Raw genomic sequence first — 27,749 nt, forward strand, 5'->3', positions numbered from 1 at the left:
CCTTAACATGAGACTAGGAGAAGGAAAAAAAAAAACTGACTGGGAAACCAGCATCAGCCCTTACAACAAATGTCTTATATAAACCCATACTCTCAGAGGGTGAAAGAACAGCACTTCATAAAAATAACTGCTGAACAACTTGTGCTGCTCTCAAATAGATTCTACTTTCTTGAAATACACTGAGTAAAACCAGACTTCAGAATATTAAAGGCATCTCCTGACCTGTGTTAGTTCACTGCTATTCCAAATAAATTCAGGAATGGAAGAAATTGTTTGGAAAAATAGGAAAGAGCACATAAATAATACAAATAAGAAAGAATGGAAGAGGATTTGTTGGTCCTTTTTAAGTGTTTAGAAATGATTTCTAAATTCATTTATTGATGAATTAGATCACCTCTGAATCACAATCATTCTCCAGTTGTTTTGCTCTTAGTGGTAGCAGATGTCCCTTTTCAGGACTCAGTCTACCACTTCATGCTGGAATGCTTTCCTGTCTGGTAAGCTGTGGGAAATAATATGCTCTGAATCCTCATCAGTCTGTTTTTATATGTGTAAAAAAATTTAAGCCAGGCTCCAGTGGCTTATGCCTACCTTCCTAGCTACTTGGCAGGCTGAGATCAGGAGGATCGTGGTTCGAGGTCAGCCTGGACAACTAGTTGGCAAGACCCCATCTCCAAAATAACAAGAGCAAAATGGACTGGAGGCATGGCTCAAGTGGTAGAGTGCCTGCCCTGAGTTCAAACCCAAGTTCCAAAAACTTTAATTATAGTATAATTTATGTGGTATAAAATCCAAACTTAGTAGTTCACACCTCTAATCACAGCTCTTTGGAGGTTGAAGCAAGGGGATCTTGAATTCAAGGCCAATCTTGGTGTTGCCTGTTTCCCCTTTTCTTCCTTCTATTGGTGACATTTTCCTAAAACTGTGATCTGTTTACTCAAGTTACCTACTGTCCAAGCTTTGGCTTATACATGGTGTCCATTTGACATACCTGTATAAGTCCACACAGCTACCACTGGCTGACTAGTTTGAGTGGATCTCAGATTCCCAGAAGAGGGAGGAGACACTGAGGGACTCTCACTGCTCAGCTAATGGATTGGGCTTTCCAGCACACACTGGGGCCAGAGACTTGTCACAGAGTTCACACAGGTGTGTGTGGGGGGGGGGCATTCCTCAGAGGGGAATAGGCCAGGCTGGGAACCCCAAAGTGTTGCAATCTCCTCCATCATGTGCATGTCATCATTTAGAGGCTAGTGGCAAAAATGTCATAAGATTCAGCAGTGCTTGTTATAACCAACCCAATGAAATGTCCAAAACCATGCAAGGACAGCAGCGTCTTCACAGGGCTTTCTCAACAGGCTCTCTGCTAGGCTCACACAGGCCTGCAGGACTCCCCCATTCCATGGACAGGAGGACAGCCAGAAACTCTTGTGTGAAGTATAGATTGACTTCTCACAAAAGACTCAAGGAACAACAGGTTAATAATTAGGAATTGCTACTGGAACATTCAAAACAGCAGCTATAGAAAACAGAAACATCTACGTGGCCCAAGGAAGAAGACAGAATTCTGAACAAGTGTGAACAGCAGAACCAGAGGTTCTTTCTCCAAAAGAAAGACCTCCATTTAGCTCTTGGATACTGAGTTCAGTACCCACTGATATTGTTGCAAAAAAGAATTTTAGGACACGTCAAGATAGAGACCAAGAAAGTTTATTAGTAAAGCAAAGCAAAGGAAACATAGTACACAACCCAGACATGGGTGCTGGCACATCTGTTAACGGATACAATGAGTGCTCTAACGTCAGAGGTATTTATGGTGAAGAAGTAGTTGGGGGCTGACTCAACTTCACTTTGGGAGAAGTGCTCCTCTTTGTTCTGACACCTGGTATATTTCATCATTTTCGCTGTTACATTGTTTTAGCGATTAGGCCCAAAGATTTCAAGGTTGGCCTGCTTATTAAATTTTGGTCATCATGACATAGATGTCTGAGCTTTCCTTTAAACAAAGAATGTGTCCTATCATGCTTCCTTCAAGACATGTGACCATCTTTGCAATAAGCAGTTTTTTTGTAAACACTTTGTGTGTGTGTGTGCCCAGTGGAGTCATTTTTCCAGGTGTCTTCCCTAGAATAAGTACCTTTCTTTAAGATATTCTTGTTCAGTCCCAGAGCAAACTAATTATTTGGGCAAGTAGACAAGGTCAGAGGGAGATAACTGCTCTTTCTTCCTTCTAGCTAAATGTTGCAGTTTATTGAGGGGGTGTAAGGCTTCAAGCAAAGAAAATAGTGCTTGTGTGCTTTTAATCAGGTCATTTATTAATAGTGTTTTCCTCTGAATTCCTGGCTACTATTTCCCATGCCTCATTTTCTATGATCTGTTCTACCTCATATCAACATTTAGTTTTTTATGAGATTAAAAACTGTTTCTTCCCTTTTTGACCTTGATTAGAAAGCTTAGCTGTCTGTGACTTTGAAGCCAGTGATCTTCAAAGCAGAGCTGAGTCACTCTGCAGTGACTCAGGCAGAGTCACTTTTCTGAGGCTGTGCAGAGGGAGAAGTTTCCTATGTCTCTGTGCTCTGGGATGTAGGAATTAGAGACCAGAGCCCTCACTAAGGATTAGAGAGCACACATGGCCTGGACTCTGGAGAAGAAAGCCACCTGCTAGAGTCTCTCCAGACTTCAAGCAGCACATAGGCCAGATCTGGGGATTCCTCTGGTGTCAATTCAGGCAAGGACAGCAGGGCAGGGGGAAAGGAAGAATGACATTCCAAGTCAGGACGCACCTGCTCTCTCCAAGTATTTAAAAAATTTCTACATTGATGATCAATCATTCCACTCAATGTGCTTGGTGGTTATTTGAAGAGATGGAATAACAACTTAAGGTCAAGAACCCTGAATCATCCTCAGATGGGTTCCAAATAAATAGTCCCAAATTATCCAGCAAAAACTGACTGGCATAATTCCAATTGGTTTTTTTTTTTTCTTTTTTTGCGGAAATGGGCAAGACGATCCTAACATTTATGTGAAAGGGTAAAGGACCCAGATCAGCCAAAATTACCTTGAAAAAGAAGAACAAGTTTGGGCTGGTGGAGTGTCTCAAGTGATAGAGCACCTGCCTAGCAAGCCTAGCAAGCATGAGGCCCTGAGTTCAAGCCCCAGTGTCACCAATAATAATAATCATCATAATAATAAGTTAACTAATTAAAAAAAAGAACAAGTTTGGAGGTTTCATATTTCCCAATTTAAAAATCTGGTATAGAGTAATCAAAATGGTACAGTACTGACATAAGGATAATCAAACAGGTAAACGAAATAGAATTGTGAATCTAGAAACCAGCACCAGCCATTACAACACATTTTATTCCTCCTCCTCCTCCTTCTTCTTTCTTTCTTTTCTCCTCCTCCTCCTCCTCCCCCTTCCCCTCATCCTCTTCCTCCTCTCCCTCCCCACTCTCAATTTGCATGGACGGTACTTTTTTTTCCCCAGTCTCTTGGCTTTCTTTTCTTCAAAATGAATTGAGAGGCAGGATTAATATACTTAATAAAAAGTGTTTTCTTTTTGGGATCTGAGGTTGAGGATGGATTAAATTAAAAAAAGAAAAAAAGCGTTTTCCCATAAACATGTTTTGGAGCTAAGCAGACACAGCCATGTGGTGAATTCTGGCCCCAGTTTGAGAAACGAGTCTGTCCTCTGTGATTTTGCGGAAGAGCGTTATGAAGCCCAAAGAAGAGAAGGGCCTTTCTTCTTCCCATCTCGCCCTTTATTTTCTTATCTGAAAAAAAAAAAAAATGAGGTTTTAGGGTGCTCTCAGCAGCGCAGAAAGATTAAAGGCCCGAATGAGACTAGAATTTTTAGCAAGCGCCCAGCGAGAATAAACGGCTTTCTCTCTACGGTTCACTTGGCCTTGGCTCTGTCCACCTCCTGTTCCACGCCCCTTCCTCCCCCACCCCCTTGGTAGCGCCTCGGGTCCAGGCATTTGACGCCACAGGGGTCCCACGCGAAGCCGAGCCCTGCCTGCCGCGCACTCAGACTGGCCAGCGCCGCGATCGGAGCCGCAGCCCTGCGCCCCGCGCCCCGCGCCCTGCGCCCGGTAACCGCGCGCGGCCCCGCGTCCTCCCGCCGTCGCCGCGCCCTCCGCGCTCTTGCTGGGCTGGGCGGGCGACCTTGCTGTGCGCTGACTGTCGCGGCCGCATCGGTCCCCGCGCCCCTTCTGTAGCCTCCAGCTGGGGCACTAGGACTCGGAGCGGCCGGAGGGTGGAGGGTTTCCCACGCCTCGGTTTGGCGACACTTAGCCCCGAAACTGGGAAGCTGAGGGGTGTTCAGAGGCTGGGAGGGGAGCCTTAGACCTCTGCGAGCCGCCTGAGGGCTTAGATCTCTTTCTTGGGCCTCCACCCCGAGGGGCTGGCTCAGTCTGGGAGTGGGGGGGGATAGGGGGGGCCAAGGTTCCACCCTGTCCCACTTCTTCTCGAAGCTACTCCGCGGGTCCCTTCCTGAAATGTCCCTTCAACTTCCCCCCTCAACCCCGGCCTTCAGGCGGCTCCTACTCCCCTTATTTACCCGGGATTTTTACAGTTTTTCTGCCCTGTCTCCACTCTGGAATAAGATCCAGAGGAGTCACTGGGAAAATTATTGCAATAATACATACTGGACGTCACTTAGTCCAGTCCCACGCCCGATGCCTGGAGTCCCCATATAACAGTTCAACAAAAGTGCTTGGTTTCTTCCTCAGCTTCCCCACCCCCATGTGGCAGCTGATTCTATTTCTGGGCTTCTCTAGTTCCTTGAATCCAACCATGTCTTTCTCCCTAGGGCGGCCCAGTTGTCTAGGGAATGCTGCCCCTTGTGGTCGCTGGACAGAACAGGGACAATCTGCTGCTGTGTGCATGGATTTGTGTGCTAATGTGACCAGCTCCATATATCCACACGGGCAGAACCCTAGTCAGCCTCTTTCCTTTGTTCCTGAACAGTTTATCCACATCCTCCTCAGTGTGGGAAACCCAGAGACCAGCCCAGTGTCCACGGTGCCATGTGGTCCACTCCACCCAGGGAAGAGCCTTCTGAAAATATTTCCTTACTCCTGCCCTCACCTCTGCAGTAGTGTTTTGGCAGTTCTGTTGCAGTGTATTCTTTAGTGTGGTCCTAGTGTGGGCCAAGGCCTTCTGCCTGTTACTCCAGACTCAGACAATTTGCCGTGGTGCTAACTCTTGGCCAGAATTACAGAAATTCCTCTTTGTTGAAGGCTCTGGCTTCATGACCCTGCTTCTATTTGTGAGACACCTTACCCACTATAGATGGCTTGTCGAATTACCTTGAATTTCCTTGCCATAGACTTCTACACAGGGTGACTGTCCCAACTTTCCAGAGACAACTCACTTGTACCCATTGTCCCAGCATAATAATATCTCTCCCCTTTCACTTTCAAAAGATTTGTGGTTTGAATGATGAGACGCATGTCTGTCTCTAAATTGGATGCATATGCATTCGTAGGCAGTGGGGTGGCGTGTGGCAGCCCAGGAAGAACTCACACTGGGCCTACAGGTGTAAGAGACACGGTATGGGAAGCCAGAATTCTTCTGGACCAATGTCAGCTCATACCCTTAGGTAGAAATCTTTGCTCCCAGTGGGCCCAGAAAAGTGGCACAGAGAACTACATCTAGTCAAATTCACCCCCAGAGTCACAATGGAACCTTAACACTTGAACCCCTAAATTCAACTGCTGTGACTCGTCTCCACCTGCAGAACCCAAGAACTCTGAGTCCGTGCCAGTTAACCAGGGCCACTTAGCCACGGCTAGAGAACTGTAAGGACAGGCGCATGCGTGCTACTAGCTAGTCTTCTAGGATTAGACCAAGAGGTAAGGCACTAGTTATCAACTAGGATGACCAACTATCCTAGTTTGCTTAGGACTGCGGGGTTTCCTGGGACATGGGACTTGCAGTTTTAAATCCAGGAAAGTCCCAGGAAAACTGGGGTAAGTTCGTCATGCTGTTCTCTGCCTGACTTTGCATAAGGCTTACTCCAGGAGCCTCTTATTCAGTCTAGTTTAATTGCTCCAGGTGAGGTCTCAGGTATGTGAATTTTTTTTAGAGCTTCTAAATTGATTTCAACCAGAGTTAAAATCCACTAAGTTAGTGGCAACATCTCTAAATAACCACTGAAGGTCGTTATTTTTTTTAGCAGATGTGGACCCATTCTCTTCTCAAAAGGGTGCATGACCAGATGTGTCTGTCTTCTTACCAAGAAAGCTATCTAAATGGCAGTTGTCTGCTATTGCTATGATTTTTCCCCACTCTAAGGATTGCTTTTTCACTGGTGAGGACTGAGTGTTCCCTGTCCCTGGCATGCTCCTGTACCCTCCTCCTCAAGGTAGTAGGTCAGTGCAAATTGTCTCATTTTGATGGGAGAGGTCATGATTTGCACAGTACCAGACAAAGCAGGCACAAGACTCAAGTTAGGGCTGCTGTCTCCAGGTCTGGGACACACACCCCAGTGAGTGGTGGCTCAGAGGCCAGCCAAGAGGGCTGTAGGTGCTTCAGCGTTACTCTGTGTGGTGCTAGGAACTGGAAGACCAGGTACCTCTGGGGCTGTTCCCTCTGCAGGCCTCCAGAATCATGTGGTACATCAGCACCCGGGGCATGGCCCCACAGGTTGACTTTGAGGGGGCCCTTTTCTCTGGCTATGCACCTGATGGGGGACTCTACATGCCTGAGGAGCTCCCACAGCTAGACAGAGAGACTCTGCGTCATTGGAGCATGCTCTCCTATCCTGGCCTGGTAAAGGAGCTGTGTGCCCTCTTCATCGGCTCTGAGCTCATTCCAAGAAACGACTTAAATGGTGAGTGTCCTCAACCCCTGCCAGTTCAGCAAACTCCCCCACCCCTGACACACACAGAATTGTAAATCCATCACCTAACTGCTAAAAAGTCTCTAGTTGCATTTCCCAAACTTTGGGGCTTTTTCCCCTGACTCTAGAACCCCAGAATCGAAAATATCCCGAGAGTTCATCTGTTCCAGCTCCCACCTCCAGTGAGACAAATGCCCAAATGGTCTGCTGGGAATTTATTTTAAAACCTCTTTAAGAATAAGGATTTGACAGTCATCCTAGTGGTTTGAACATTAGGGTGATTCTTTTTTTGTGTACAAAGCACCAGGACCCCCAGATTGCCATTTTGTCTCTTTGAATGGTAATTCCACAAGGGACATTGCTAGTGTCCTGTACCAGCTTGTCTCAAAACTGTAATGTGCCCGTGGATTCCCTCTGAAGATCTTGGTAATAAGCAGATTCTGGTTTAGTAGATCTGGGGTGGGCCTGAGAATTCTATATTTCTATCATGCAACCAGATGAGACTAATTTTGTTGGTCCATGGACCACACTTTGAGTAGCCAGAAGAAAGTCCATAATGTAATGCTGGATGTTTCGGGATGGGGAGGAGAAAGGACCATTCAGAATGACCAGTAGTGATACCAGTTGCTTTGACACTTGTTAGGCATCTTAGTCTTCTTCAGATCTACAGGCTTAGACTCTGTATTTTAACAAGATCCCAGGGGCTTGGTCTATCTATAAAAGTTTGAGAAACTCTGTTCTAGACTGCCCCTCTATGGGTATGTTAGTGTATCCCCTATGCCCAGGTCCTGGCATCATGGTGTGAGATTTAGTATTACAAAAAACAGACAAAGTCTTTCTGTCTTTAGGAAGGAAAATTAGAAGGATTAGACATGGTTTGTTTGTTATATAACTATTTAATTGACTATTGGAATACATGTTTGTAAGAAACTCAAACAATGAATAAGTGTACAAAGTGGAAAAACTAAGGACTTCTAGCATTAATTCTGGTCTCTGGGAGAATCCTATTGAGCAATCTATGAGCAGTTTAGTGCATGTCGGTCCAGATTTTTTCTAGGTTTATATGATTGTATTCACTCATAAATAGTGTCATTTAAGATAAAAGTTTCTGGTCTTTTTATCTGGTAGAAGGAGATGAAAACTTTAAATTCATCTAAATGCTAAAGAGACTGAGAGAGAACTTGAGGGAAGAGATAATGACTTTCATTCACTGTCCAGTTCTCCTTTCCTGACAGATCTGATTGATCGAGCCTTCAGCAGATTCCGCCACAGAGAAGTGGTTCATCTGTGCAGGCTGAAGAACAAGCTGAATGTTTTGGAGCTGTGGCACGGGGTTACTTATGCTTTTAAGGATCTGTCCATGAGCTGCACTGCTCAGTTCTTGCAGTACTTCCTGGAGAAGAGGAAGAAGCATGTCACCGTGGTTGTAGGTGCGTATTGTGGACATGAGGCTGGAGTCCCTTGGTACCCCGTATGTAGGGTGTCCACATGTAGGATCCCTCAATTGAGTCTCTCAGGCACTGTCATCATTTCTTCTACAGCATGATTCTTAACCTGTTCTCGTGCCATGTACCCCTTTCTCAATCTGGTAGAGGCTATGGATCCTCTCAAAATAATATTTTCAAGTACACAGAATACTTAAGATTATGTGGTACTAAGTTCACCCATGTCCTGAATTTCATCCAAGGATCCATGGACCCCAGGCTATGTATTAAGGTCCTACCCTGCAGTATTTGAAAGTGGATATCGCTGCCTTTGGCAACATTTCTTTTCTTTTCCATCCCCCTCTAAAGGGGAGGGGTCTCCCGTCTTCCCATCCAGGAACTTCTGGGGACACAGGGAGTGCTGCCATTGAGAGTGTTCAAGGGGCAAAGAACATGGACATCATTGTTCTGCTGCCCAAAGGTCACTGCTCGAAGATCCAGGAGCTCCAGATGACAACAGTGCTGAAGGAGAACGTCCATGTGTTTGGAGGTGGGTGCTGAGGCAGAGGTTCCAAGGATGGCATGGTCCTGCCTTGACTGGGTCTCTTTTGGCAGATGATCTGGGACAAAACTTCTCAATTGACTGGCTGACTGTCCTCCCATCTCGTCTTTCTCTCTGTTCATCAGTTACATTTTGAAGTTTGTATATATGCCTTGGCTTGGCTCTTAGCAGTTCCTGGCTACATAGTATCCTAAACTACTTGATGTGACATATGCATAAACCAATTATAATAATTCAACATAGAAAGTGCAGGTTTAGTACTTTTTTTTTTTTTGGTAGCACTGGGGTTTGAACTCAGGGCTTCATGCTTGCTAGGCAGGTACTCTACCGCTTGAGCCATACTGCCAGCCTAAATTTCAGATTTAAAGCCATACGTCACAGAATGCCACCTCCATGTAGTTTCTGTTTGCTGGTGTCACGTGCATAGGCAGCCATGCAGAGCTGTAACCTGAGCTAAGAGACTTTGGTTTTATTCTAAGGCACTGAAGTGTAGAAGGCACAAATGTGTTAAATAATTAAGAGAATGTGTTACTACATGTTGGCAGTTCGTGCCCTTCCCTACAATTCAGAAACCACTAAGCCATGTTCATAGTTGGCAGGTCTAGTATTTAAAATAGGAAGCCGGTCAGCAAGACCCATCATTAGTTACTTATAGCTAGTTCTGTAATAAAGTTCTCAGCTATATTAAAGGAACTATAGCATTTTGTGGTTAGAGAAGGTAGAAAATCATCTCTTTTTGTGCCGGATCATTTATTCCAAATGATTCTAATTGTTGTGGAGACTGAGACTGGAGAAGGTTGGGGAAGGTGTGGGTGGAACTACACATTTTTATTTGCACCTCTCACATTCCACTTGATTTCAGGGAGATGAAAGGTGGGGACAGGAGTTTGAGCAGTACCATGTGTTGGTTGAGGTTCTGTGCACTGTGACCAAGGACAGGCTATCCATGAAGCCTGGCATAGTTTGGTTACTTACTTGGCAGGGATAGCAAAGATTATGGCAGAAAATATTCCTTCTACAGTTGGCTTGGCCTCCTGGTGTAATCCTGTAGAGGATTTTTTTTTTAATGTAACATCAATTTTGTCAAGGAGCAAAGGCAATGTGGAAGCAAACCTTACTCCTGGAAGCAGCACGAATATCCTTTGTCTGTTTGTTCAAAAGCAAACCAAATGCCTATGTTCTTGTCCTTAGCAAGTACAAGCACATTCCAGTGTAGCAAAATCGTGCACGTAGCCTTGATAATTGCTCATATTTGGCTGCATTTTCCTGCAGTCATTGCAAGATTTTAGTGCAAAAATTCAGGCTCTTGAAGGTCCCTGTTATACCCCAAGTACCAAAATTGCTAGTTATGGACCAAAGACTCTTTTCCTAGCATTAAACTAGAGAATAGCTTTTCGTACTTTTGCCATACCACCAACTTCTTTCTTGCCTTTCACATATATTAGAAGGCTTTGGGTAAAGGCATGAATGGAAGTTCATTCCTGTTGGATAATGGTGCCCATTTGTGAACTAGTGGAAGGCACGTGGCTGATGACGAGTGCAGCTATCACGCTTTATTACTAGAGCTGAAGGTACATTTTTGTTCTGAACAGGTTCTGAGCTTTAAGAAAATAGTACAGTAGGCTTTCAAGAAATCAGTCTTGTTTGTAAACAGCACATTTCAAATTCTTCCTTTCTTTTCTGGTTTGGCTGTAAGGAGGATGTTGTAAGTTCAGGAGCTAACAATAAGTGTGTGTTTTCCCTTGGATTGATGAGCTCAGGGGATAGGGATAGACCACTTAGATTATTGTGTGTGGACCTTAAATTTACAAAGTTGTAATTTCCACATACATTGTGTAGTTCTTAGCATAAGCAATCAGTACGGACTAGGTATTAATTGATTCTATTATTGGGGATGTTTTTTGTAGGAAGTAACAGAAAACCTAACTCAGGCCAGCTTAAAGAAGAATAATTTCCAGCTTCTGTGACTGGCCTTCCAAAGATGGGGTGGGTTTTCACTGACTCAATAGTACCTTCAGGAGCTCAAGTTCTTCTTTTCTCTACTCTGCCTTCCCCAGTCCTAAAGCTTATTGCTCTTGTGGTCATATAATGTTGACACAAGGTAACCAGATCTCTGTCTTTTCCTGTGGCTCTTTCTTAAAAGCAGCAAATCTTCTCTAGAACCCAGTAAACATTCCCTTGTGTCTCACTGGCCTAAATTTATCATATGCCTATCTTGGTGCCAGTCTTGACCCCTCAGGAATTCCAGGTACTGATTGGCTTGGTCCTGGCAAAGGAATGGGATTGCTGTGAGTAGCTCAGGCCACTTGGGGTTGACACTTGGACATAGACTCAGTCCCCAGTCCTCATTACTGCTATCTAGTGGTTAGGGGGAAATGGTTCACAACCTTAATGCTTGCTGTGGGACTTCCCAATAAATTTCACCTCTCCCCTCCAAGCATAGATCCAATGGATAAAGACCCATGTATCAGATAAGAATCAACATTGTGTGGTTGCTAGTTATGCTAGATTGAGGAATATATGTTGGACTAGTGGACAATTCACTGATAAGTTTACCCAATAATTCACCCATAAATTAAACCATTATACATACCCAACTTCAAGGAAGAGAAGTTCTGCCCAAGCAAGGTTACCTGGCATAGAGTTGCAGAGAGAGGAAAACTCATCCTTGTGATCTCAATGAGGGCAGACCACAGGGGAATAGTGACCATTTCTCCTGAGCCCCAGTAGAGATATGGAGTAAAGGATCAGCTTCTCACCATCTCACAATCAGGTGAACAATTCCCCCTCCTTTGCAGAAGAGTGGAGGAATTGGGCATGGAATACAAAGGGAAATTCTTTTCCCAATATGCAAAAGGTTGACATCATATATCTTATTTTATATAATGATAGTAACATTAGAAATGGTTCCAGCTATCTTCAGGTGAAGGTAAATATTCAGGATCACAGGAATGAAAATAAGTCCGAGCCATGTAAAAGTAAAGAAACTCGAAGACTGAGTGAAGATCCCAGGAGGGTGGGCTCAGCCTGGGAGGACCTTGGCCCAGTCCAGCAGTGGCCATCTGGGGCTTCATCCTGCCCTTGAGAGCTGATTCTTCTCTCCCCAGCAGTGGAGGGAAACAGTGATGAGCTTGATGAACCCATCAAGGCCGTGTTTGGTGATGTGGCTTTTGTGAAGAAGCACAACCTGATGAGCCTGAACTCCATCAACTGGTCTCGGGTCCTCGTGCAAATGGCCCACCACTTCTTTGCTTACTTCCAGTGTGTACCCTCCTTGGACATGTACCCCTTGCCTCCTGTGGAAGTGGTTGTGCCAACAGGGGCTGGTGGTAACCTTGCAGGTAAGAAACCCAAGGGTCAGATAAGCTTTCTACACAGATTCCCAGTCTCTTTTCAACTGCCCTCTGACTGGAAATGTGAAGAGAAAGAAGGTCAAGTCCTAGTTCCAAAGGCAACAGGAAACCACACTGAAGAACACCTCAGAGGATTTCCCCACTAACTTCTGGGGGAACATCTTGGGTGCTTGCTCAGGGGGGAGGGTAAGGGCTTAGCCCTGGGGTCCTCCAGCAGCTTGAGCTGCTGCTCTAGCTCACTCAGCAGAGTGTGGAGAGACAAGGTCAAAGGTTGTCCTTGGAACCTGACGGGCAGTGCTCTCTCCCAGAAAACTGGACTTTACTCTCAGCTGTGCAGGCTGCCTGCTGTGGGGGCAGTACTCAGGTGCCATGTGAGGCGCAAAGCGTGCTGAACTTAGGATTCTGGCCTTAGTCTGCCCTTTAATAGCTGAGTGTGTGTAGGCGGTCCCTCAGACTCAAATCTTAGCTGTAAAAAGGAGATTGAATCGCTTACCATATCTTTCAGGACTGTAGTGAGGAGCAAGTAGGATTCTCGTGTGCATATGAACTTTGTAAGGGTAAAGTGCTGACTGACCGCGTGGCAGCTTCAGGCACAATTCTTAGGTCTTTTCACGTATTAATTCATGCACCCTCATGTGGGACTTTAAGCCAGGGGCAAAGATAAGTCATCTTGCCCCTGGTTACATGGCTGGTCAGTAACAGAGCCAGGACTACAGCTCAGGCAGTCCAGAGCCTGCGTCCTCACCAATTCTCAGAGCTTATGGTGTTACTGTTTCTGAGAGTTCTGTCTCTGAAAGGCATTGGGGTGGTGTAGGTGAGACCATGAAGACATCTTAATGGTTAAAAACTTCTCAATTTCTTCCACTAGCAGGGGCTGGAAAGAGCAGTGGGTTGGCAGTTAAACAAGGACCTTTGGCTCCTTTACCATGCATGGTGGGGGATATCTACCATACTTCCCATTCATGTTACTTTCTAGCTAGTGGTGCCAGCTGCAACTGTGCAGCTGTGGCCTCTGCAGCCCAGGGTCCTCCACAGTGCTTGACACAAAGTAAACATGTAGCCACCATTTGCTGAGGGCATTCCTGTCCGGCCCTGCTCCATCAGGAACTGTTGGACTTTAAGCCCCTGGACCCTCCTGAGTGTCCATTTCTTCTTTTCATCCAAGAATATCAATATTTCCATGAGGACTCAAGGGAAATAAGAATCGGAAAGTGCTTTGCAAAATTAAGAGTGATATTGGGGAAATGTGCGTAGCCCTAAGTCCCCTTAACCACTCACTAGAGAAAAGCCACTCATGAAAGTATATAAAACCTTCCTAGGCTATGTCACATATTGGAGCCTTCCATCTCTCAGGGTGAGGAATTCCTTGTTTATACCATGCAAACAAGAGCAGCTATTAGGGTGGACTGGGGGTGCTGCTCTGTCCTCTCTTGGCATGTCTCCAGGAAGCACCATCTGGAGCCACTGTTTCTAAGAGATGAGTTGGGGGAGGATTGTGTGTTCTAGACTCATGTGTACTTTGAACCTGGACTCTGCTACTTAGCAGGTCTTGGACATTTCAACCTCTTGTATTTTTATTTCTTCTTCTACAAATAAGTTGTCTGACAATAGTGGGCGTGTGTGGGCACCTGGTAGGTGGCTGGCACATAGAACAGGTCACTGTGATTCTCTCTCTAGCTTATTGCTATATGATTTCCATTCATTCACACATTTCAAGTGTACAGTGGTTTTTAGTATATTCACAGAGTTGTGTGACTATCACCACAATCAATTGTAGTACATTTATAGCCCCCTAAGATAAAACTCTGTGCCCATTAGCAATTTCTTCTCATTTCCCCTCAAGCTACTCTCCCCACAAGCAATATGCAGCCACTCAGCTATTTTGTCTCTAGATTATCCGTTCTAGACATTTCTTAGAACTGGAGTGACACAATTTGTGGCTTTTTGCATCTGACGTCTCTCACTTAGCATTGTGTTTTCAAAGTTTATCCATATTGTAGCGTGTGTCAGTATTTATTCTATTGCATGGGTGTATCATATTTTGTTTATCAACTTCTCAGTTGATGGGCATTTAGATTGTATTAAATTTGGGGCTATTATTTATACTGCTGTGTACATTGGTATGTTAAGTTTTATGTAGACCTGTGTTTTCATTTCTTTGGGATATATAACTTATAATTCAATTGCTGGGTCATATGCTAACTTTATGTTGAACATTTTGAAGCACTTCCAGACTGTTTTCCAAAGTGGGTGAACCATTTTACATCCCACCAGCAATGAGAATGTTCTAGTTTCTACATATCCTTGCCAACACTTTATCTGTCTTTTTTATCCTGGTGGGTATGAAGTGGTGGCTCACTGTGGTTTTGGTTTGTGTTTTTCTAATGACACTGAGTGACTTTGTGACTTTTCATGTGCTCATTGGCTATTTGTGTAACTTGTTTGGACAAATTTCTACCCAGATCATTTGCATATTTTAAAATTAAATTAACTATATTTTTATTATTTAGTTTTAAGTGTACTTTATGTATTCTGGATGTATACATATTTATGTACACGTTTATATGTGTATATTCTTGATATCTAATCAGATATATGACTTGCAAATACTTTTTCTCTTTCTGTAAGTTGTCTTTTCACATTTTTTGATAGTATCCTTGGAAGCACAAAAATATTCAAACAATACAAAAGTTTCTCAGTTTTGATGAAGCCCAATTAAATTTTTTTTTTTTCCTAAAATACTGTTCTTCTGTGTTGTCCCAAGCTGGGTGCATTGCACAGAAGATGGGGCTGCCCATCCACCTGGTCGTGGCAGTGAACCACAATGACATCATCCACAGGACTGTCCAGAGTGGAGACTTCTCTCTGTCTGAAGCTGTCAAACCAACCTTGGCATCAGCTATGGACATTCAGGTGGGCCTGCGGGGAGTGAGCAGATCTGACCCAGGTGTTAGTGGGGTGGGACTAGTCCAGGATGACCTGGACTCTGCCTTTCTGCCCAGGTACCATACAACATGGAGAGAATCTTCTGGCTGCTTTCTGGCTCCAACAGCCAGGAGACAAAAGCCCTCATGGAGCAGTTTGAAAGAACCCAAAGTCTGCATCTACCCAAGGAACTGCACAGCAAGGTCAGCCACTACCCATATGCCACAGAGAAAGGAAAGGGTGCAGCCATGCAACAGATATGGGGTTTGGAACTCTGGGCAAGGGAATGAGACACCTGTTTTTTGAACAACTTACCAGGAGCCAGACACTCTTACTGTTACTTTATTTGGGTTAATTTATTGAATGAGGAAAGGCAGAAGAGAACATGATTTAGAGTCAGTCAGGCTCAGCTTTAAACCTGCTGTGAGGTATTAGACCCGTTTCTTAAATTCTGTGCCTCAGTTTCCTCATCTGAAAAATGGGGATAATAAAATGCCTACCTATCAAATAATACACGTAAGGCACTTTAGATACTGCCTCCTAATATGGGGTTCAATACAGTAACCATTCATGTTTTTATTTACTATAGTTGTTTATTTCCAATAATAATAATTGGTAAACAAGGGCAAACCACTCTGCCCTTCCAGACTGAGCAGACATTGATCCTGTTAGACCTTTCTCTCCCCTTCTCTTCCCTTCCCTTCCCCTCCCCTCTCTTCCCCTCTTCTCCCTCCCCCTCCCCCCTTCCCTTCCTTTCCCTTCCCTTCTCTTCTCTTTCCTTCTTGTCTCTCTCTTTCACTTAGAGAAGAAATTTTATTTAGGAAATAAGTTTATTTATTTTAGAAATCTCTTCGAAAGGTTTGCTTTTATTTTAATGCAACCTGGTGATAGTTACTTATTCTATGTATAAAATATAGGATTTCTGAAGCTGTCTTTAATTTTTGCTATATTCCCACTAAGTGGCCATCTGAACAATATACCTCCAGTGAGTGACCAGGACCTCACTACCTTATGCCAGCTCTAGTTATTACAAAGTTCTTTATGTAGAGCTAAAATATGTTCCTTCTAGCTTGCAAATCTGATTTTACTTCAACATTTTCTACAGAGTTGAAGAGAATCCTCATTTACTGACTTAGTCTTCCCAGTTCCTGTAACTGTCCCTATGTGACATAATTCTGCATGATCAGTGACCCTCTAGACTGAGCTACACCATGCAGACCAGAGTGGAATTTCTGTCTTTGGAATCTAAGCTTCCTTTGATGCAGCCAAACACCTCTTTATTTGGTTAATGGGTTGTTTTGACACCCACATTCTTTCTCCTCTTGAAATGAGATGCTCCATGAAGCAAGATACCATATCCTCTGTCTCTTCATTCTCTCCTTGGCTATACACATAAGAGACACTCCATTTGCCAGAGGTGCGTTCACTCATATTATCTATCTACTGTGTTCTTGGTGTTGGAGATACAAAGACAAAACCCATCTATTGAACTAGGGGTGGTTATATCTCAGTGGAACATTATATGCCCAGCATGCATGAGAACCTGGGTTCAATCCCCAGCAATAGAAAAAAAAAAAGAAGAAGAAAAAGAAGAAAGAAAATGCATTCGTTGCCTTCTCTAAACCCTATGGGAGGTAGCTATATAAACAACCTAAACACCGTGTGGTCTCTCTTGTGGTCAAGTGTAAGTAGAATGCTTGCAGTACTTTTTCAAGGAATGATCAGATAAGCCACCCTCCCTGAGGGAGCACCGAGAGGGGAGTCTCCTCTGTCCTGGAGTAAAGGGAGGCTTCCTATAGCAGTTGCTTCTTAGCTGGGTGGGAACTGATAGGATGCAGATTTCACACCAGGAAGGAGATGCATCAACAACAAAGCACCAGAAATATTGAATGCCCTTGACCTTCTGTGCTGTCTGGTTGTGGAACATGACTACATATTGATTTGATTAATGAGCCAAATTGCCACCTAAATGTATTGACCTAACACTGAAATGTATCCTTCTTCCAAGTTGAACGAATCAGCTCAAAACTAGGAAACTAGCTAGTCGTGGTGGCACATCCCTGTAATCCCAGCCCATGGGAGGTGGAGACAGGAGGATTGTGAGTTTCAGCCTAGCCTGGGCTGCATGGTGAGACCCTGTCTCAAACAAACAAACAAAAACTGGGACTCTTCAGCTTTCAGAGGCAGTAACATCTGAGTCAGTATCAGATGACGCCATCACGCGGACCATGGCCCGCTGCTGGGATGAGAACAAGTACCTGTTGTGTCCTCACTCTGCTGTGGCTGTGAGTTACCATTACCAGCAGACAGACAAGCAGCAGCCCAGGTATAGACCATAGGGTCTGTGTCTCTTAGGCGTCTTGATTTTTCAGGGGCTCTCCTCTTCTAAGCAGGGAGACGGGATTGTGCCCAGTTGCATTAATGGGTGTAATGAGTACCATGTGAACTATGCCTGGGAACTGTAGGCTCGGAAGAGGAAGTATGATAGATATCTGATGGATTGTGTGTGTGCGTGTGTGTGTGCACGTGTGCGTGTGTGCGCGCGCGTGTGTGCATGTGTGCGTGTGTGCATGTGCGTGTGCGTGTGTGTGCGCGCGTGTGTGCATGTGTGCGTGTGCGCATGTGTGCGTGTGCGTGTGTGTGCGCGCGTGTGTGCATGTGTGCGTGTGCGCATGTGTGCGTGTGTGCGTGCGTGTGTGCATGTGTGCGTGTGCGCATGTGTGCGTGTGTGCGTGCGTGTGTGCGTGTGTGTGCATGTGTGTGTGCGCGCGTGTGTGCGTGTGTGCGTGCGTGTGTGCGTGTGCGTGTGTGTGCGTGTGTGTGTGCGCGCGTGTGTGTGCGTGTGTGTGCGCGCGCGTGTGCATGTGTGCGTGTGTGCGTGTGCGTGTGTGCGCGCGTGTGTGCGTGCGTGTGTGTGTGTGTGTGCGTGTGTGCGTGTGTGTGCTGGTTGAGCTGGGCCTCCAACTAAGAGCACTTTGCTTGGCCGCATTACTGTAGAGGTAAATTCAAGGTATCAATTGTTCCTCTGTCTCTCCTTCTCTTAACTAACACCTGTTCCTTCTCCTTCCTCCTTTGCTATTCTCTCACCTGTCCTCCTGCTCACACCTGCCCCATCCCTGACAGTGACCACCGGTGCTGCCTGGCCTCTGCCTCTGCAGCCAAGTTCCCTGAAGCGGTCCTGGCTGCAGGGCTGACCCCCGAGACTCCTGCAGAGATTCTAGCCCTGGAGCACAAGAACACATACTGTACCCCCATGCAGAGAGGGGACAACTGGACGATGATGCTTCGGGACACGATTGAAGACCTGAGCCAGCGGTGGAAGGGTCATATCCTGAGGGCCCAGAATAGCCAGCCAGAGTTGGCTTCCAGTTCCAGGAAGGTGTGCCTGTCAGCTGCCTTGTGCCCCTTCTCCCTGGGAAGAGCTGGTGTAGGAGGTTCTCAAGGGGTTGCTCAGCTGGGTGTGGAGCCTCCTTGGGGGAGGAGGGGGAAACGGAGCACGGCTTTATGTGAAAATGTCAATGGAGAGTCCTGAGCACAGGGTAGACCTCTGCCCTAGGGGTTTAAGACCCCAGACCTGTGAATTGGGTGCTGCTTACGACCTTAACACAGGCCTAGGACTTACAGTCTCTTGAGTCTTAGTTTATCTAGCTCCCTAACCATAGAAAGGAATTGGCCATCTTTGTCAGTTAAAATGTTGGGAATCCCTGGAATAAAGTGTTCAATCTAATGGGGACTCTGGATGTCCTGTGGGCAAATCACTTCCCTATAGAGCTGTGGGAATCAGCAGCCCTGATGGGTGCTGAGTGGCAGCACTGAGGTTTTCTGCACTGGTTGTCACAGCCTTGTGTAGCAGCAGAGCAGACAGGGCACAGGGAGCCCTGGTACTGGCAGCGTGGAAGGGGTTGAGGTGAGGATCACCAGATCAAGCCATGGTTGCAGAAGCCTTGCTGGCATCCATGTACAAACCATGTCAAGTTGCCCTGTGTTTCATATATCACATATAGCAGCAGAGCTACTTATTTATATTCCTGGGCTCAAATCCTATGGGCATAAGAGACATTTTAAGCAAACACAAGCCCATGGATGTCAATGTCAGCCTCATGTCTTGGATGCTGGGTTTCCCTCTGGAAAGGGTAGTAGAGTCATGGGGTGGAGTGAGGTTTTTTTGCCACCAGAGGACGCTGTGTTGTCCCACCCTTGGGGCTGCTGTGACCTCACCCAGGGAGGGTCTACCCTCCAGAGTTCTTTCCCTGCCATGAGGTCTGAGGGCGCTGGTCACCCAGGACTGGTCTCTGCCTGGCATTCCTCATCAAAACATGCCATCCCTGGATCTCTGTTGAGCCCAGGGACTGAAGAAAGAGGCTGGAGGATACCTGCTACTGGAAAGCCCAACATTGAAGCCTGGTGTTCAGTACCTAGAGGGTGAAAGGAGTATTTATTCCTACAGAAATGATAGGAATGACAGTGACCCCTTACAAGCCATACCACTTGACAGTTTCTAAGACAATTTGACATCCACTTTAACATCAGTGGAGCTCCTGGGACCACTTACCTGTACAGGTACAAGAAGTCCAATGTTTAGGGAGTCAAAGGAAATGTTTAAATTTTTGAGACCCATGAAATTTTAAATTTTTTCTATTTATTTTTATTAGCATTCATTAATAGTATAAGGTGGTGTCACTGTGATAATTCCAGAGATACATATAGTGTACTTTGAACAAATTCACCCCCTCTATTATATTACCTTAACCCTCCCTCCTCTGCCCTCCTTTTTCAAACAGTACTTGGCTAGTGGAGTGACTCAAGCAGTAAGAGTGCCTGCCTGCCTAGTAAGTGTGAGTCCATGAGTTCAGACCCAGTGCCACCATCAAAATTTGGTGGGTTTCGTAAACCAAAAGGAAACCATGAATACAGTCCAACTTAGATTATACTCATCTTTCTACCAACACAGTGGTACAATAGGATTTTTTTAAAAATATTTTTTAGAGAGGAGGAGGTCCACAATGTAACCCTGGCAGCATCTACTTTAGGCCAGTTGATGCTTTACAAAAATTAGCTCACTTAACCCTAATGACTTGTGAAGTGGATGCTACTGTTTTCCCCCAATTTACAGATGAAACAACTGAATCTCTGAGAGGTGAGGTAACCTGCCAGGGTGTCACTGTTAGCGAATGGAGAAGCTGGGACTTGAACTCCACACCGTGGCTTTGAGTTTGGTGTGTAATTTGCACCAGCGCTCCTCATATGTAGCTGGTGGCATTCCTGTGGTATTCCCTCCATCCTTCCCTGGTAGCATGGTCCTGCTCCTGGGTCCTACACCCCTCTCCCTTGCTTGGATAAGATTTGGGAGCATGGTCGTGCCTCTCAGGGAGGTTCACCAGGGGCTGCTGTTGCCCTGCTTTCCTGGTCTGTGCTTTGGGCAGTCCCAGCCGTGGTTCCTCATCCTTTGCCACCATGTTTCTGAGGGCCTCAGGGCACAGCAGAGGGCACAGGGAAACTCCTACCCTCTGGATGGCTCTGGGCCTCTGAGAGGCCACCACATCCGTGAGGGAGCTCAGAATAAAGCCAGTGGACATGGCAGAAATAGACGGGAAGTGGGAACTTCAGGCTACACTAGCCACAAGGAGTCTTGGGGGGAATGGAGGAGGAAGACTGGAGTGAGATGTGTTTTGAAGATACACCCACCCCTGTAAACATACACACATACCATTATGGGCTGAATTGTATACCCCAAATTAGTCTGTTGCCATTGTAACCCACAACACCTCCAAATATAACTGTATTTGGAGATAAGGTCTTTAAAAAGGTAAGTTATAATGAAGTCTCTAGAATGAATCTGAATCCAATATGACTGGTGTCCTTATAAGAAGAGGATGAGGACCCAACATGTGCACACACAGAGGGAAGCCAGTGAAGTCTGAGAAAAGGCACCATTTGCAGGCCAGAGAGAATGTTCTTAGAATGAAACCACCACCACCTCAATCTTGGACTCCCAAATTGTAGAAGAACTGTGAGGAAATAAACATCTGTTTTTTTAAACCATGCAGTCTGTGGCGTGCCATTATGTCAGTCCAAGCTGACTAATATACATCACACATACACACACACACGCACACGCACATGCACACACACACAGCACTTAGTGGAAAAAAGCAAGGATCTACATATTAAATGGAGTTGGACTCAGCTGAAGGCTTTTTCTGAGTCATCCACTTACAGGTAGTGTGAGCACAGATAAACCATTTCATCTCTGTGAGCCTCAGTTTCCTCCTCTGCTAATCAGAATACTTACCTTGCAGGTTTGTTTTCAGGATTACCTGAGATAATGGATTTCTAAGTGCTGGGTAAATTCTCAAATGCCATACAAATGGTTCTTCCTATTAACACAATTACAGTCTGCACCCAAACAATTTAGTACTTTTAAGCTATCTTGTGTTTTTTACTAATTGCCTTGTGAATTAGTCTCATCTTGCCTGGGAGATTGCCTCTCCCTTGGGGATAAAGTTTTCTTTGTGCTGATGCAGCTCTGGGCACAAGTTGGAGGTCGACCTGGCCCAGCCACCATGCCCAGTGACAGGATCTGCTAGGATTATTTGGGGATTGAGTGCCACAGACTAGTCAGTAGTGGTGCTGCAAGTCCATTAACAACGCTTGTTAGCTTGCAGTGATGAGGACGATCGTGAAATCATTCCTTTCTTAAGGACTGATGGGGTGAGTCCTTTGTAAAGCACTTTCCAGGCACTGAGTCTTCTAATCTTAGGATCCTCATTTTAGAGATGAGGAAATGAAACTCGGAGAGGTTAGGTAACTTGCCCAGTGCCACACTGTCAATGAGTGGTAGAGGAAAGATGTGAGGGTAGGGTCCGTGAGCTTAATTACTGTGCTGTACTACCAGGAGAGGCACTTGGGGCCTAATGGCCTTTATTTACCTTCAGATCTGTGTGTGTGGTGGCCTGGGGGCCAGATGGAAAGACGGTGATGTCTGAGAGTGTGGGAGAGGTCTTGTTGGTAGGCCATGGATGGTTGCTCTGGAGAAGAAGGATGGTACCAGGACCTTTCCCCTGGCTCAGACCCCTCACTGTGGGGATGGCTAGGAGTGAGTGACTGCTCAGTGGAGTGGGTGTTGCTGTGGGATTTTCAGCTGCAGGCGGCAGGCCCAGCCTGGTGGGCCCCACTGGAAAGACTGGAGCTGTGGGTCTGAGTGGGGAGATGGGAGAGCCCTGGGAACCTTTGCTGAGTTTCTTCGGCTGTGTCCCTAAATAAACACAAGGTGAACAATGCAGGAAGAAATGGGTCATTCACCTCCTGGAAAGAGGACAGAGCTGAGTTCTCTGTGCCTAGAGCTTGCTGCTGCTGACCAAGAAACCCTCTTCCTTTTCAGGCCCCTCTCTGCCCCCCTTTCAGGCCCTACCCATAAGTCCTCCATGCCACGACCTGGGGTCTTGCAGGTGCTAGGGGCTGGTCAAATACTGAGGGCAGAATGATGACTTCCTACCATTAAGCTGGGCAGTGTTGGGTATCTAGGGGGAGAGAATAAATAAGAAGAGATGTGGCTGGGGCTGACTGTGTACACGGATAAAAGCTGCACCAGTGATGCCTAGGAGCTGCCCAGGGTTGTTAGTGATGGTTCATGTTTCTACAAAGCAGGTACCAGGCAGCCCTCCTTCAGCACCCCCCCCACCTTCCCTTCCCACCCCACCACTGACCAGATGTTACAGAGATCAGCTCAGGGGCCTGCTCTCTACTACCTACACATTCCTCAAAGGTCACTCACTGATGAATAGCCCATAAGACCAGGACCTAGCCTCAAAACGTAGCCTTTCCTGAGAATGTGTGACTAGAGGTAAGCCAGGAGGAGGTGATGCAGAGAGATGACTGGACAGGAGGCTGGGAGTGAGTGGAGAGGACTGAGCTGGGTCTCCCAGAGTCTGCTGGGCACCAAGGGAGTCCTCCTGGATTTAGGACTGTTTCCTTCTCAATGGTTTGGTCATTGCCAAGATCTGTTATAAACCAAAACCCCGGAGTAGGCACTAGGGTGATACCTCCTGTTGCAAACAGAAGTGTCTTTACAGCTGAGGAGTGGGTCTCCTTTCTCTCTAGATGGATGCTCAGTAGCTAAGTAATCAAGGCCAAGGCCCTGTAACGGGTGCAAAGTCAAGAACTAAGGCAGGGCTTGGATCTGTCAGGCCAGAGGGAAATCGTGGGAGACGCTCCCTGGTTTAGCCACTAGGGGGCACCGTAGTGCCTCCCCTTCCTGTCCTAGCTCACTCCCACCATCTCTCATCCCAGGCTCATCCCCAAGCAGGGACAGCGCTTGCTTATGAAATTGAATCAATTGAGGTCTCGAGTGTTCAGATGGCTTGGGGTCCAACTCTTGCAAACAAATGTCACTGTGAGCTGCCAGCGCCCCCCCCCCCCCCCCCCCCCGGCAAGCAAGCCCACCGAATTCTTCTCAAAGCCCCCTGGCCTTAACCTGTAGAGGGCAGCAAAACACACCCAAAGTCCTCTCTGCAAGATTGTCTACTCTTCACCTCCCATTCCCAGCCCCACTTCCACACCTGGCAAGCATGTCAGTCTGATTTTGCTCCTGGGAATTAGAGTCCCTCAAGGTCAAGGGAGAAAGGGACCCAAAGATTTTTCTTTTCTTTTTGTGGTGCTGAGGGTTGAACCCAGGGCTTTACCAGCGAGCCATATGTCATTATTTCTCAAATTACATGTTGAGAACTCCCTCTTTTAAAAGAAACAAACAAACAAAAAAAAAACCACAGATGGATCCAATGTTGTCCTAAATAGTTTTTATTTTTCTAGTAAAGTGCCTCAAACATATAAAAGTAAAACTGCCTATGAACTCCTTATACTGACAGTTGTCAAATAGGATAAGCAGAAATAAAAATTCAAATTGAGTGTAAACAAATCTTGAAATACTATTGCTGCCTGCAATTGTAAATTTAAATGCAAATGCAGATGCTGAAATTATGAGGTAAAACTTGTTTTAAGGTGAACAGACTAATGATCTAGAAAAATCTATGAAAAAAATGATGGAGATGAGATCACATACAAAACTCATTGCTAATGACAATTCTTAAACAGCAGGAATGCATTCCAGAAGCCCCTTTAGAAAGATATCATCTCTCCTAATCCTTGCTTTTTACAGATGAGCACACCGAGGCTCAGAACGGAGTGTTGCTTAGCTGAGGTCACACAACTCATGGTACAGGATGGCTTGAGAATTCCGTGCTTTGCTGCTTGCGTAACAATTCCTCCTGTTAACAACCCCAGGCAGCCCAGGACAGGCTAGCCCTGGGAAAGAATCCTGAGCACAGATTCGCTGAGGGACCTGCCAGCCAGAAATCAGAAAATGAAAGAAATTGGATATTCATAGTCCCTGCCATGGATGGAAAGACCTTGTGTAAGGACTCCCTGGAAAAGCCTGATGCTTTTGTAGACTCCAGATCTAGCAAGAAGGCCCACCTGCACCTCCCTGGGTGTCCTCATTCTCTGATTAAAAATAGAGGCCTGGCGTCAGTGGCTCACACCTGCAATCCTAGCTAACTGGGAGGCTGACATCAGGAGGATCCTGATTCAAAGCCAGGTTAGGCAAATAGTTTGTAAGACCCACTTCAAAATAACTAGAGCAAAGTGGACTGGAGGTGTAGCTCAAACAGTAGAGTGCGTGCTTTGCAAGCGTGAAGCCCTGAGTTCAAACCCTTGACCTACAAAAAGGAAGAAAGAAATAAGATCAATAATAGCTTATTAAGTCTTTCAGGTATTGAAGTCTTACTAAGTGCTATTATTAGGGGCGGGGGGGAGGGGGGAGGGGAAGACCTATCTTTGTCCCAGTCATAGGGGCAGGTTTTTAACTTGAAGTCTACTAATTGCTAGGGCGCCCATCAACAGAATTCAGAGGATCTAAGAACTTGAAGCTGGGGAGGGAGTGTGGAGGGTGATGAGTGCATCTTTACTTTCTCTTCAAATGTACATGCTGGCTACAAACCAGCTGATCTGCTAGGCACTTGGGGACTTTGTCAACAATAGAAATCACAAGGCATTTTTATGTGACATGTAGATATCTTAAAATATCAATAATTACACTTATTTAGAAATATTATTAGATTTGACACTAGGCTGTGTTATTTAATTATCAATAAAAGACATGCATTTCTATATTATGAATATTTTTAAACGTTTTGGTAACCGTCTTTCCATATCATCGGTTTTCTTTCTTCTTCTATATATCTTATTTTATGCATTTGAAGATATTATTCCAGATTGTTAACGAAGTTCACAGCACAATAGAAACACACTTTTTCTGGGAAAAACAAATCTGTAGAGTTGCCATTTCTTGTGCATCAGTTACAAACTGGGCACATCTGGACTCCTCGTGTAAATGATCTCCAAATCTTACAACAACGAAGTGGACATCACCCCCCCGTTACACATGAGGAAAGCCAGGCTCCAAAAGGTGCCTAATGTCACACACTCCACAAAGCAATGAACATAGAAGTAAGTAGTGTAATAGAAACAGGACAACATGAGAACAGCTTGGAGTCTTTTGCTCACTACTGTATCCCTGATGACTGGCACCTCCTAGATGCTCAGTTGTTGAGTGACTGGATGCAAAGAGGCCAAGTAGACCTGCCAGAAATGGGACAGGAAATTCTCCAAAGGGAAGGTGAGTGTTGAGATAAGCCCTGAGATTCAGGGAAACACAGGCTGGTGTAAACCAATCATGGTACTCCATTTCTCATGGCAATTCCAGAAAATGCTGGTCCCGTGGTTTTGGACCATGAGTTACATGAGAAAGTTCACCCAGGATTGGCTCTGCTTCTTGACACCGAAGTAAGGTGGTGGGGAAGGGGGGTGGAACACATGGAGCTGCTGTAGCCACTTTGCCCCATGAGGATGGCAGAGAAGAGAGGGGACAAGGTCCTCAGTCCTTGGGAATGCTGGAAAGTTCTGAGCTGAGCAGCCTTTCAGCATCCCACCTCTGGAATTTTTGTTAGGGGAGATAGACAGACTGGTTATATTCAAGCCCAGTTTAGTTGCATTTTCTGTACCTTACAGTGATATGAGGGGGAGGCAGAGGCCATATTAGGAAGGACATATTAGGAAAGACATCGAGGTCATTCTAAGGAGCTTATGATTTAACCTTCTAAGTCCTGGCCTGGGTGGGTGGAGAGGGAGATTAAATAATGGGATGAAGGGACTGAAAGGGTATAATTTATGCTCTGAAAGATGACTTTGGAGGCAATATGGAAGATAGAATAGTGCAAAATAGCAAATAAATAGAATGGTGTAGGAAGTGGTAAAATAGTGCACATATGGTAAATAAGTGAATAGGGTGGGGTCTTACTTGGCTCTCCAGCTTGCTGAAAAGGAGGAATGGGACAAGCATGTTGACATTGGAGATTTATTGTAAAAACTCAACTTTCAGGGGAGACCTTTGAATAGGTCCAATTTCACAGGCCTCATGGGAGAGAGCTGCTAATGATAAGAAAGGACCACAGTCTTCTCAGTGCTATTGTACCAGAAATCTGCCCCTCCAGGGATACCATTTTGTGCAAACTGACCATCTTTCTCTGATTTAAAGCAGTTACTCTCAATGATTTTCAATGTATATGGTTATTCATTACAGTCACCATGTTGTACTACATATCTCTTGAACTTGTTCCTCCTTTCTAATAGAAACCCCATTTTCCCCAGATAAAAGGGAAGTCTGCTATGTTGTAGCTTGTGGGTCTGTGCTGCCGTCAGCTCAGGCCTTGGCAGAAGGTTCTAGGCCTAGAAGCCTGTCCTGAGGATGAAGATGGTGCTTGTGGTAGATGAGGAATGATCTAGAAGACAAGGGGCCCCATTCCTGCTCCTGTTTTTTCTGCCATCTAACTGGATGCTCTCCAAAAACACATGTCCCCTTGCAGCCCCCTTGTATGTGAAATAATGGGTTGGTCCATGTTCCTTCCTAGTCACCACACCTCTAGGACTCTGATAGCCCTCTGTTGGGCAGCATCTTTGCTGGTACTGGTCCTACAGAGGTAGAGAATGCGATTCCTCAGAACAAAAAGTGTTTCTCTCTGTCTTGGGTTTGGTATGAGTAGCCAGTTGAACATCCAACATTTGTAAAGGCCCCACTATGTGATGGGTGGGAATACCAGCTGCTTACTTACAGCTACATCCCTTCTGGGGATACACCCCTCCTGATGTTATACCTCCTCCCAGGGACCGAGGGTAGGATGCAAAAGACAACTCCAAAGGGTGACCCCGGCTCCATGCTCCCTGTAGGGTGTCTGCAGCCTCTGTGGCTATACCTTTGTGGGTCAGCTTCTCTCCACCTGTCCTGCCCTCTTCGTTTCCTTGCAGGTCTATCTCCTGACACCACACACCAATAAAGTCTCTGTGTGCCATTCTCCACCTCAGTGTCTGGGGGTCCTTCCTCCCACCCAAGAAAGCCTGGATCTCAGAAGAACCTGGAGTAGCAAGTCAGCTCTCTGGGACTTTGTTCTCACTTCATTTAGACCGGCCATGTGACCAGAAGCAAGGCAGCCCCGGAGCCCAGTTGCCTTTCCTTACCCTGGAAAGGGCTTTTCAGTCCTTTCCTCTGAAGTTCTGTAGAGGAATGAGAACAGGCACTAAGTAAATGAAGG

At 45.7% G+C, this 27,749-nt stretch overlaps 1 protein-coding gene across 4 annotated transcripts; it reads left to right on the forward strand.

Annotated features, from left to right (window-relative positions):
* The first annotated feature begins 3,936 nt into the window (after positions 1–3,936).
* Positions 3,937–21,209, forward strand: Thnsl2 (threonine synthase like 2). Of its 4 annotated transcripts, none has more exons than XM_074050149.1 (9): positions 3,937–4,091; positions 6,601–6,835; positions 8,080–8,274; positions 8,666–8,818; positions 11,938–12,171; positions 14,948–15,096; positions 15,186–15,311; positions 17,283–17,434; positions 18,232–21,200. In XM_074050149.1, the coding sequence occupies exons 2-9, from the start codon at positions 6,613–6,615 to the stop codon at positions 18,638–18,640; spliced, it is 1,641 nt and encodes a 546-aa protein (XP_073906250.1). In that variant the 5' UTR covers positions 3,937–4,091; positions 6,601–6,612; the 3' UTR covers positions 18,641–21,200. The 4 variants fall into 4 exon arrangements, with proteins under 4 accessions (XP_073906250.1, XP_073906251.1, XP_073906252.1 ...); XM_074050150.1 differs by having other exon boundaries at positions 11,941–12,171; positions 18,232–21,176; XM_074050151.1 differs by lacking the exon at positions 11,938–12,171 and having other exon boundaries at positions 18,232–21,209.
* The last annotated feature ends 6,540 nt before the right edge of the window (positions 21,210–27,749 follow it).

Source organism: Castor canadensis, chromosome 12 (assembly GCF_047511655.1).
Source record: "Castor canadensis chromosome 12, mCasCan1.hap1v2, whole genome shotgun sequence".
Taxonomy (NCBI): Eukaryota; Metazoa; Chordata; class Mammalia; order Rodentia; family Castoridae; genus Castor; species Castor canadensis.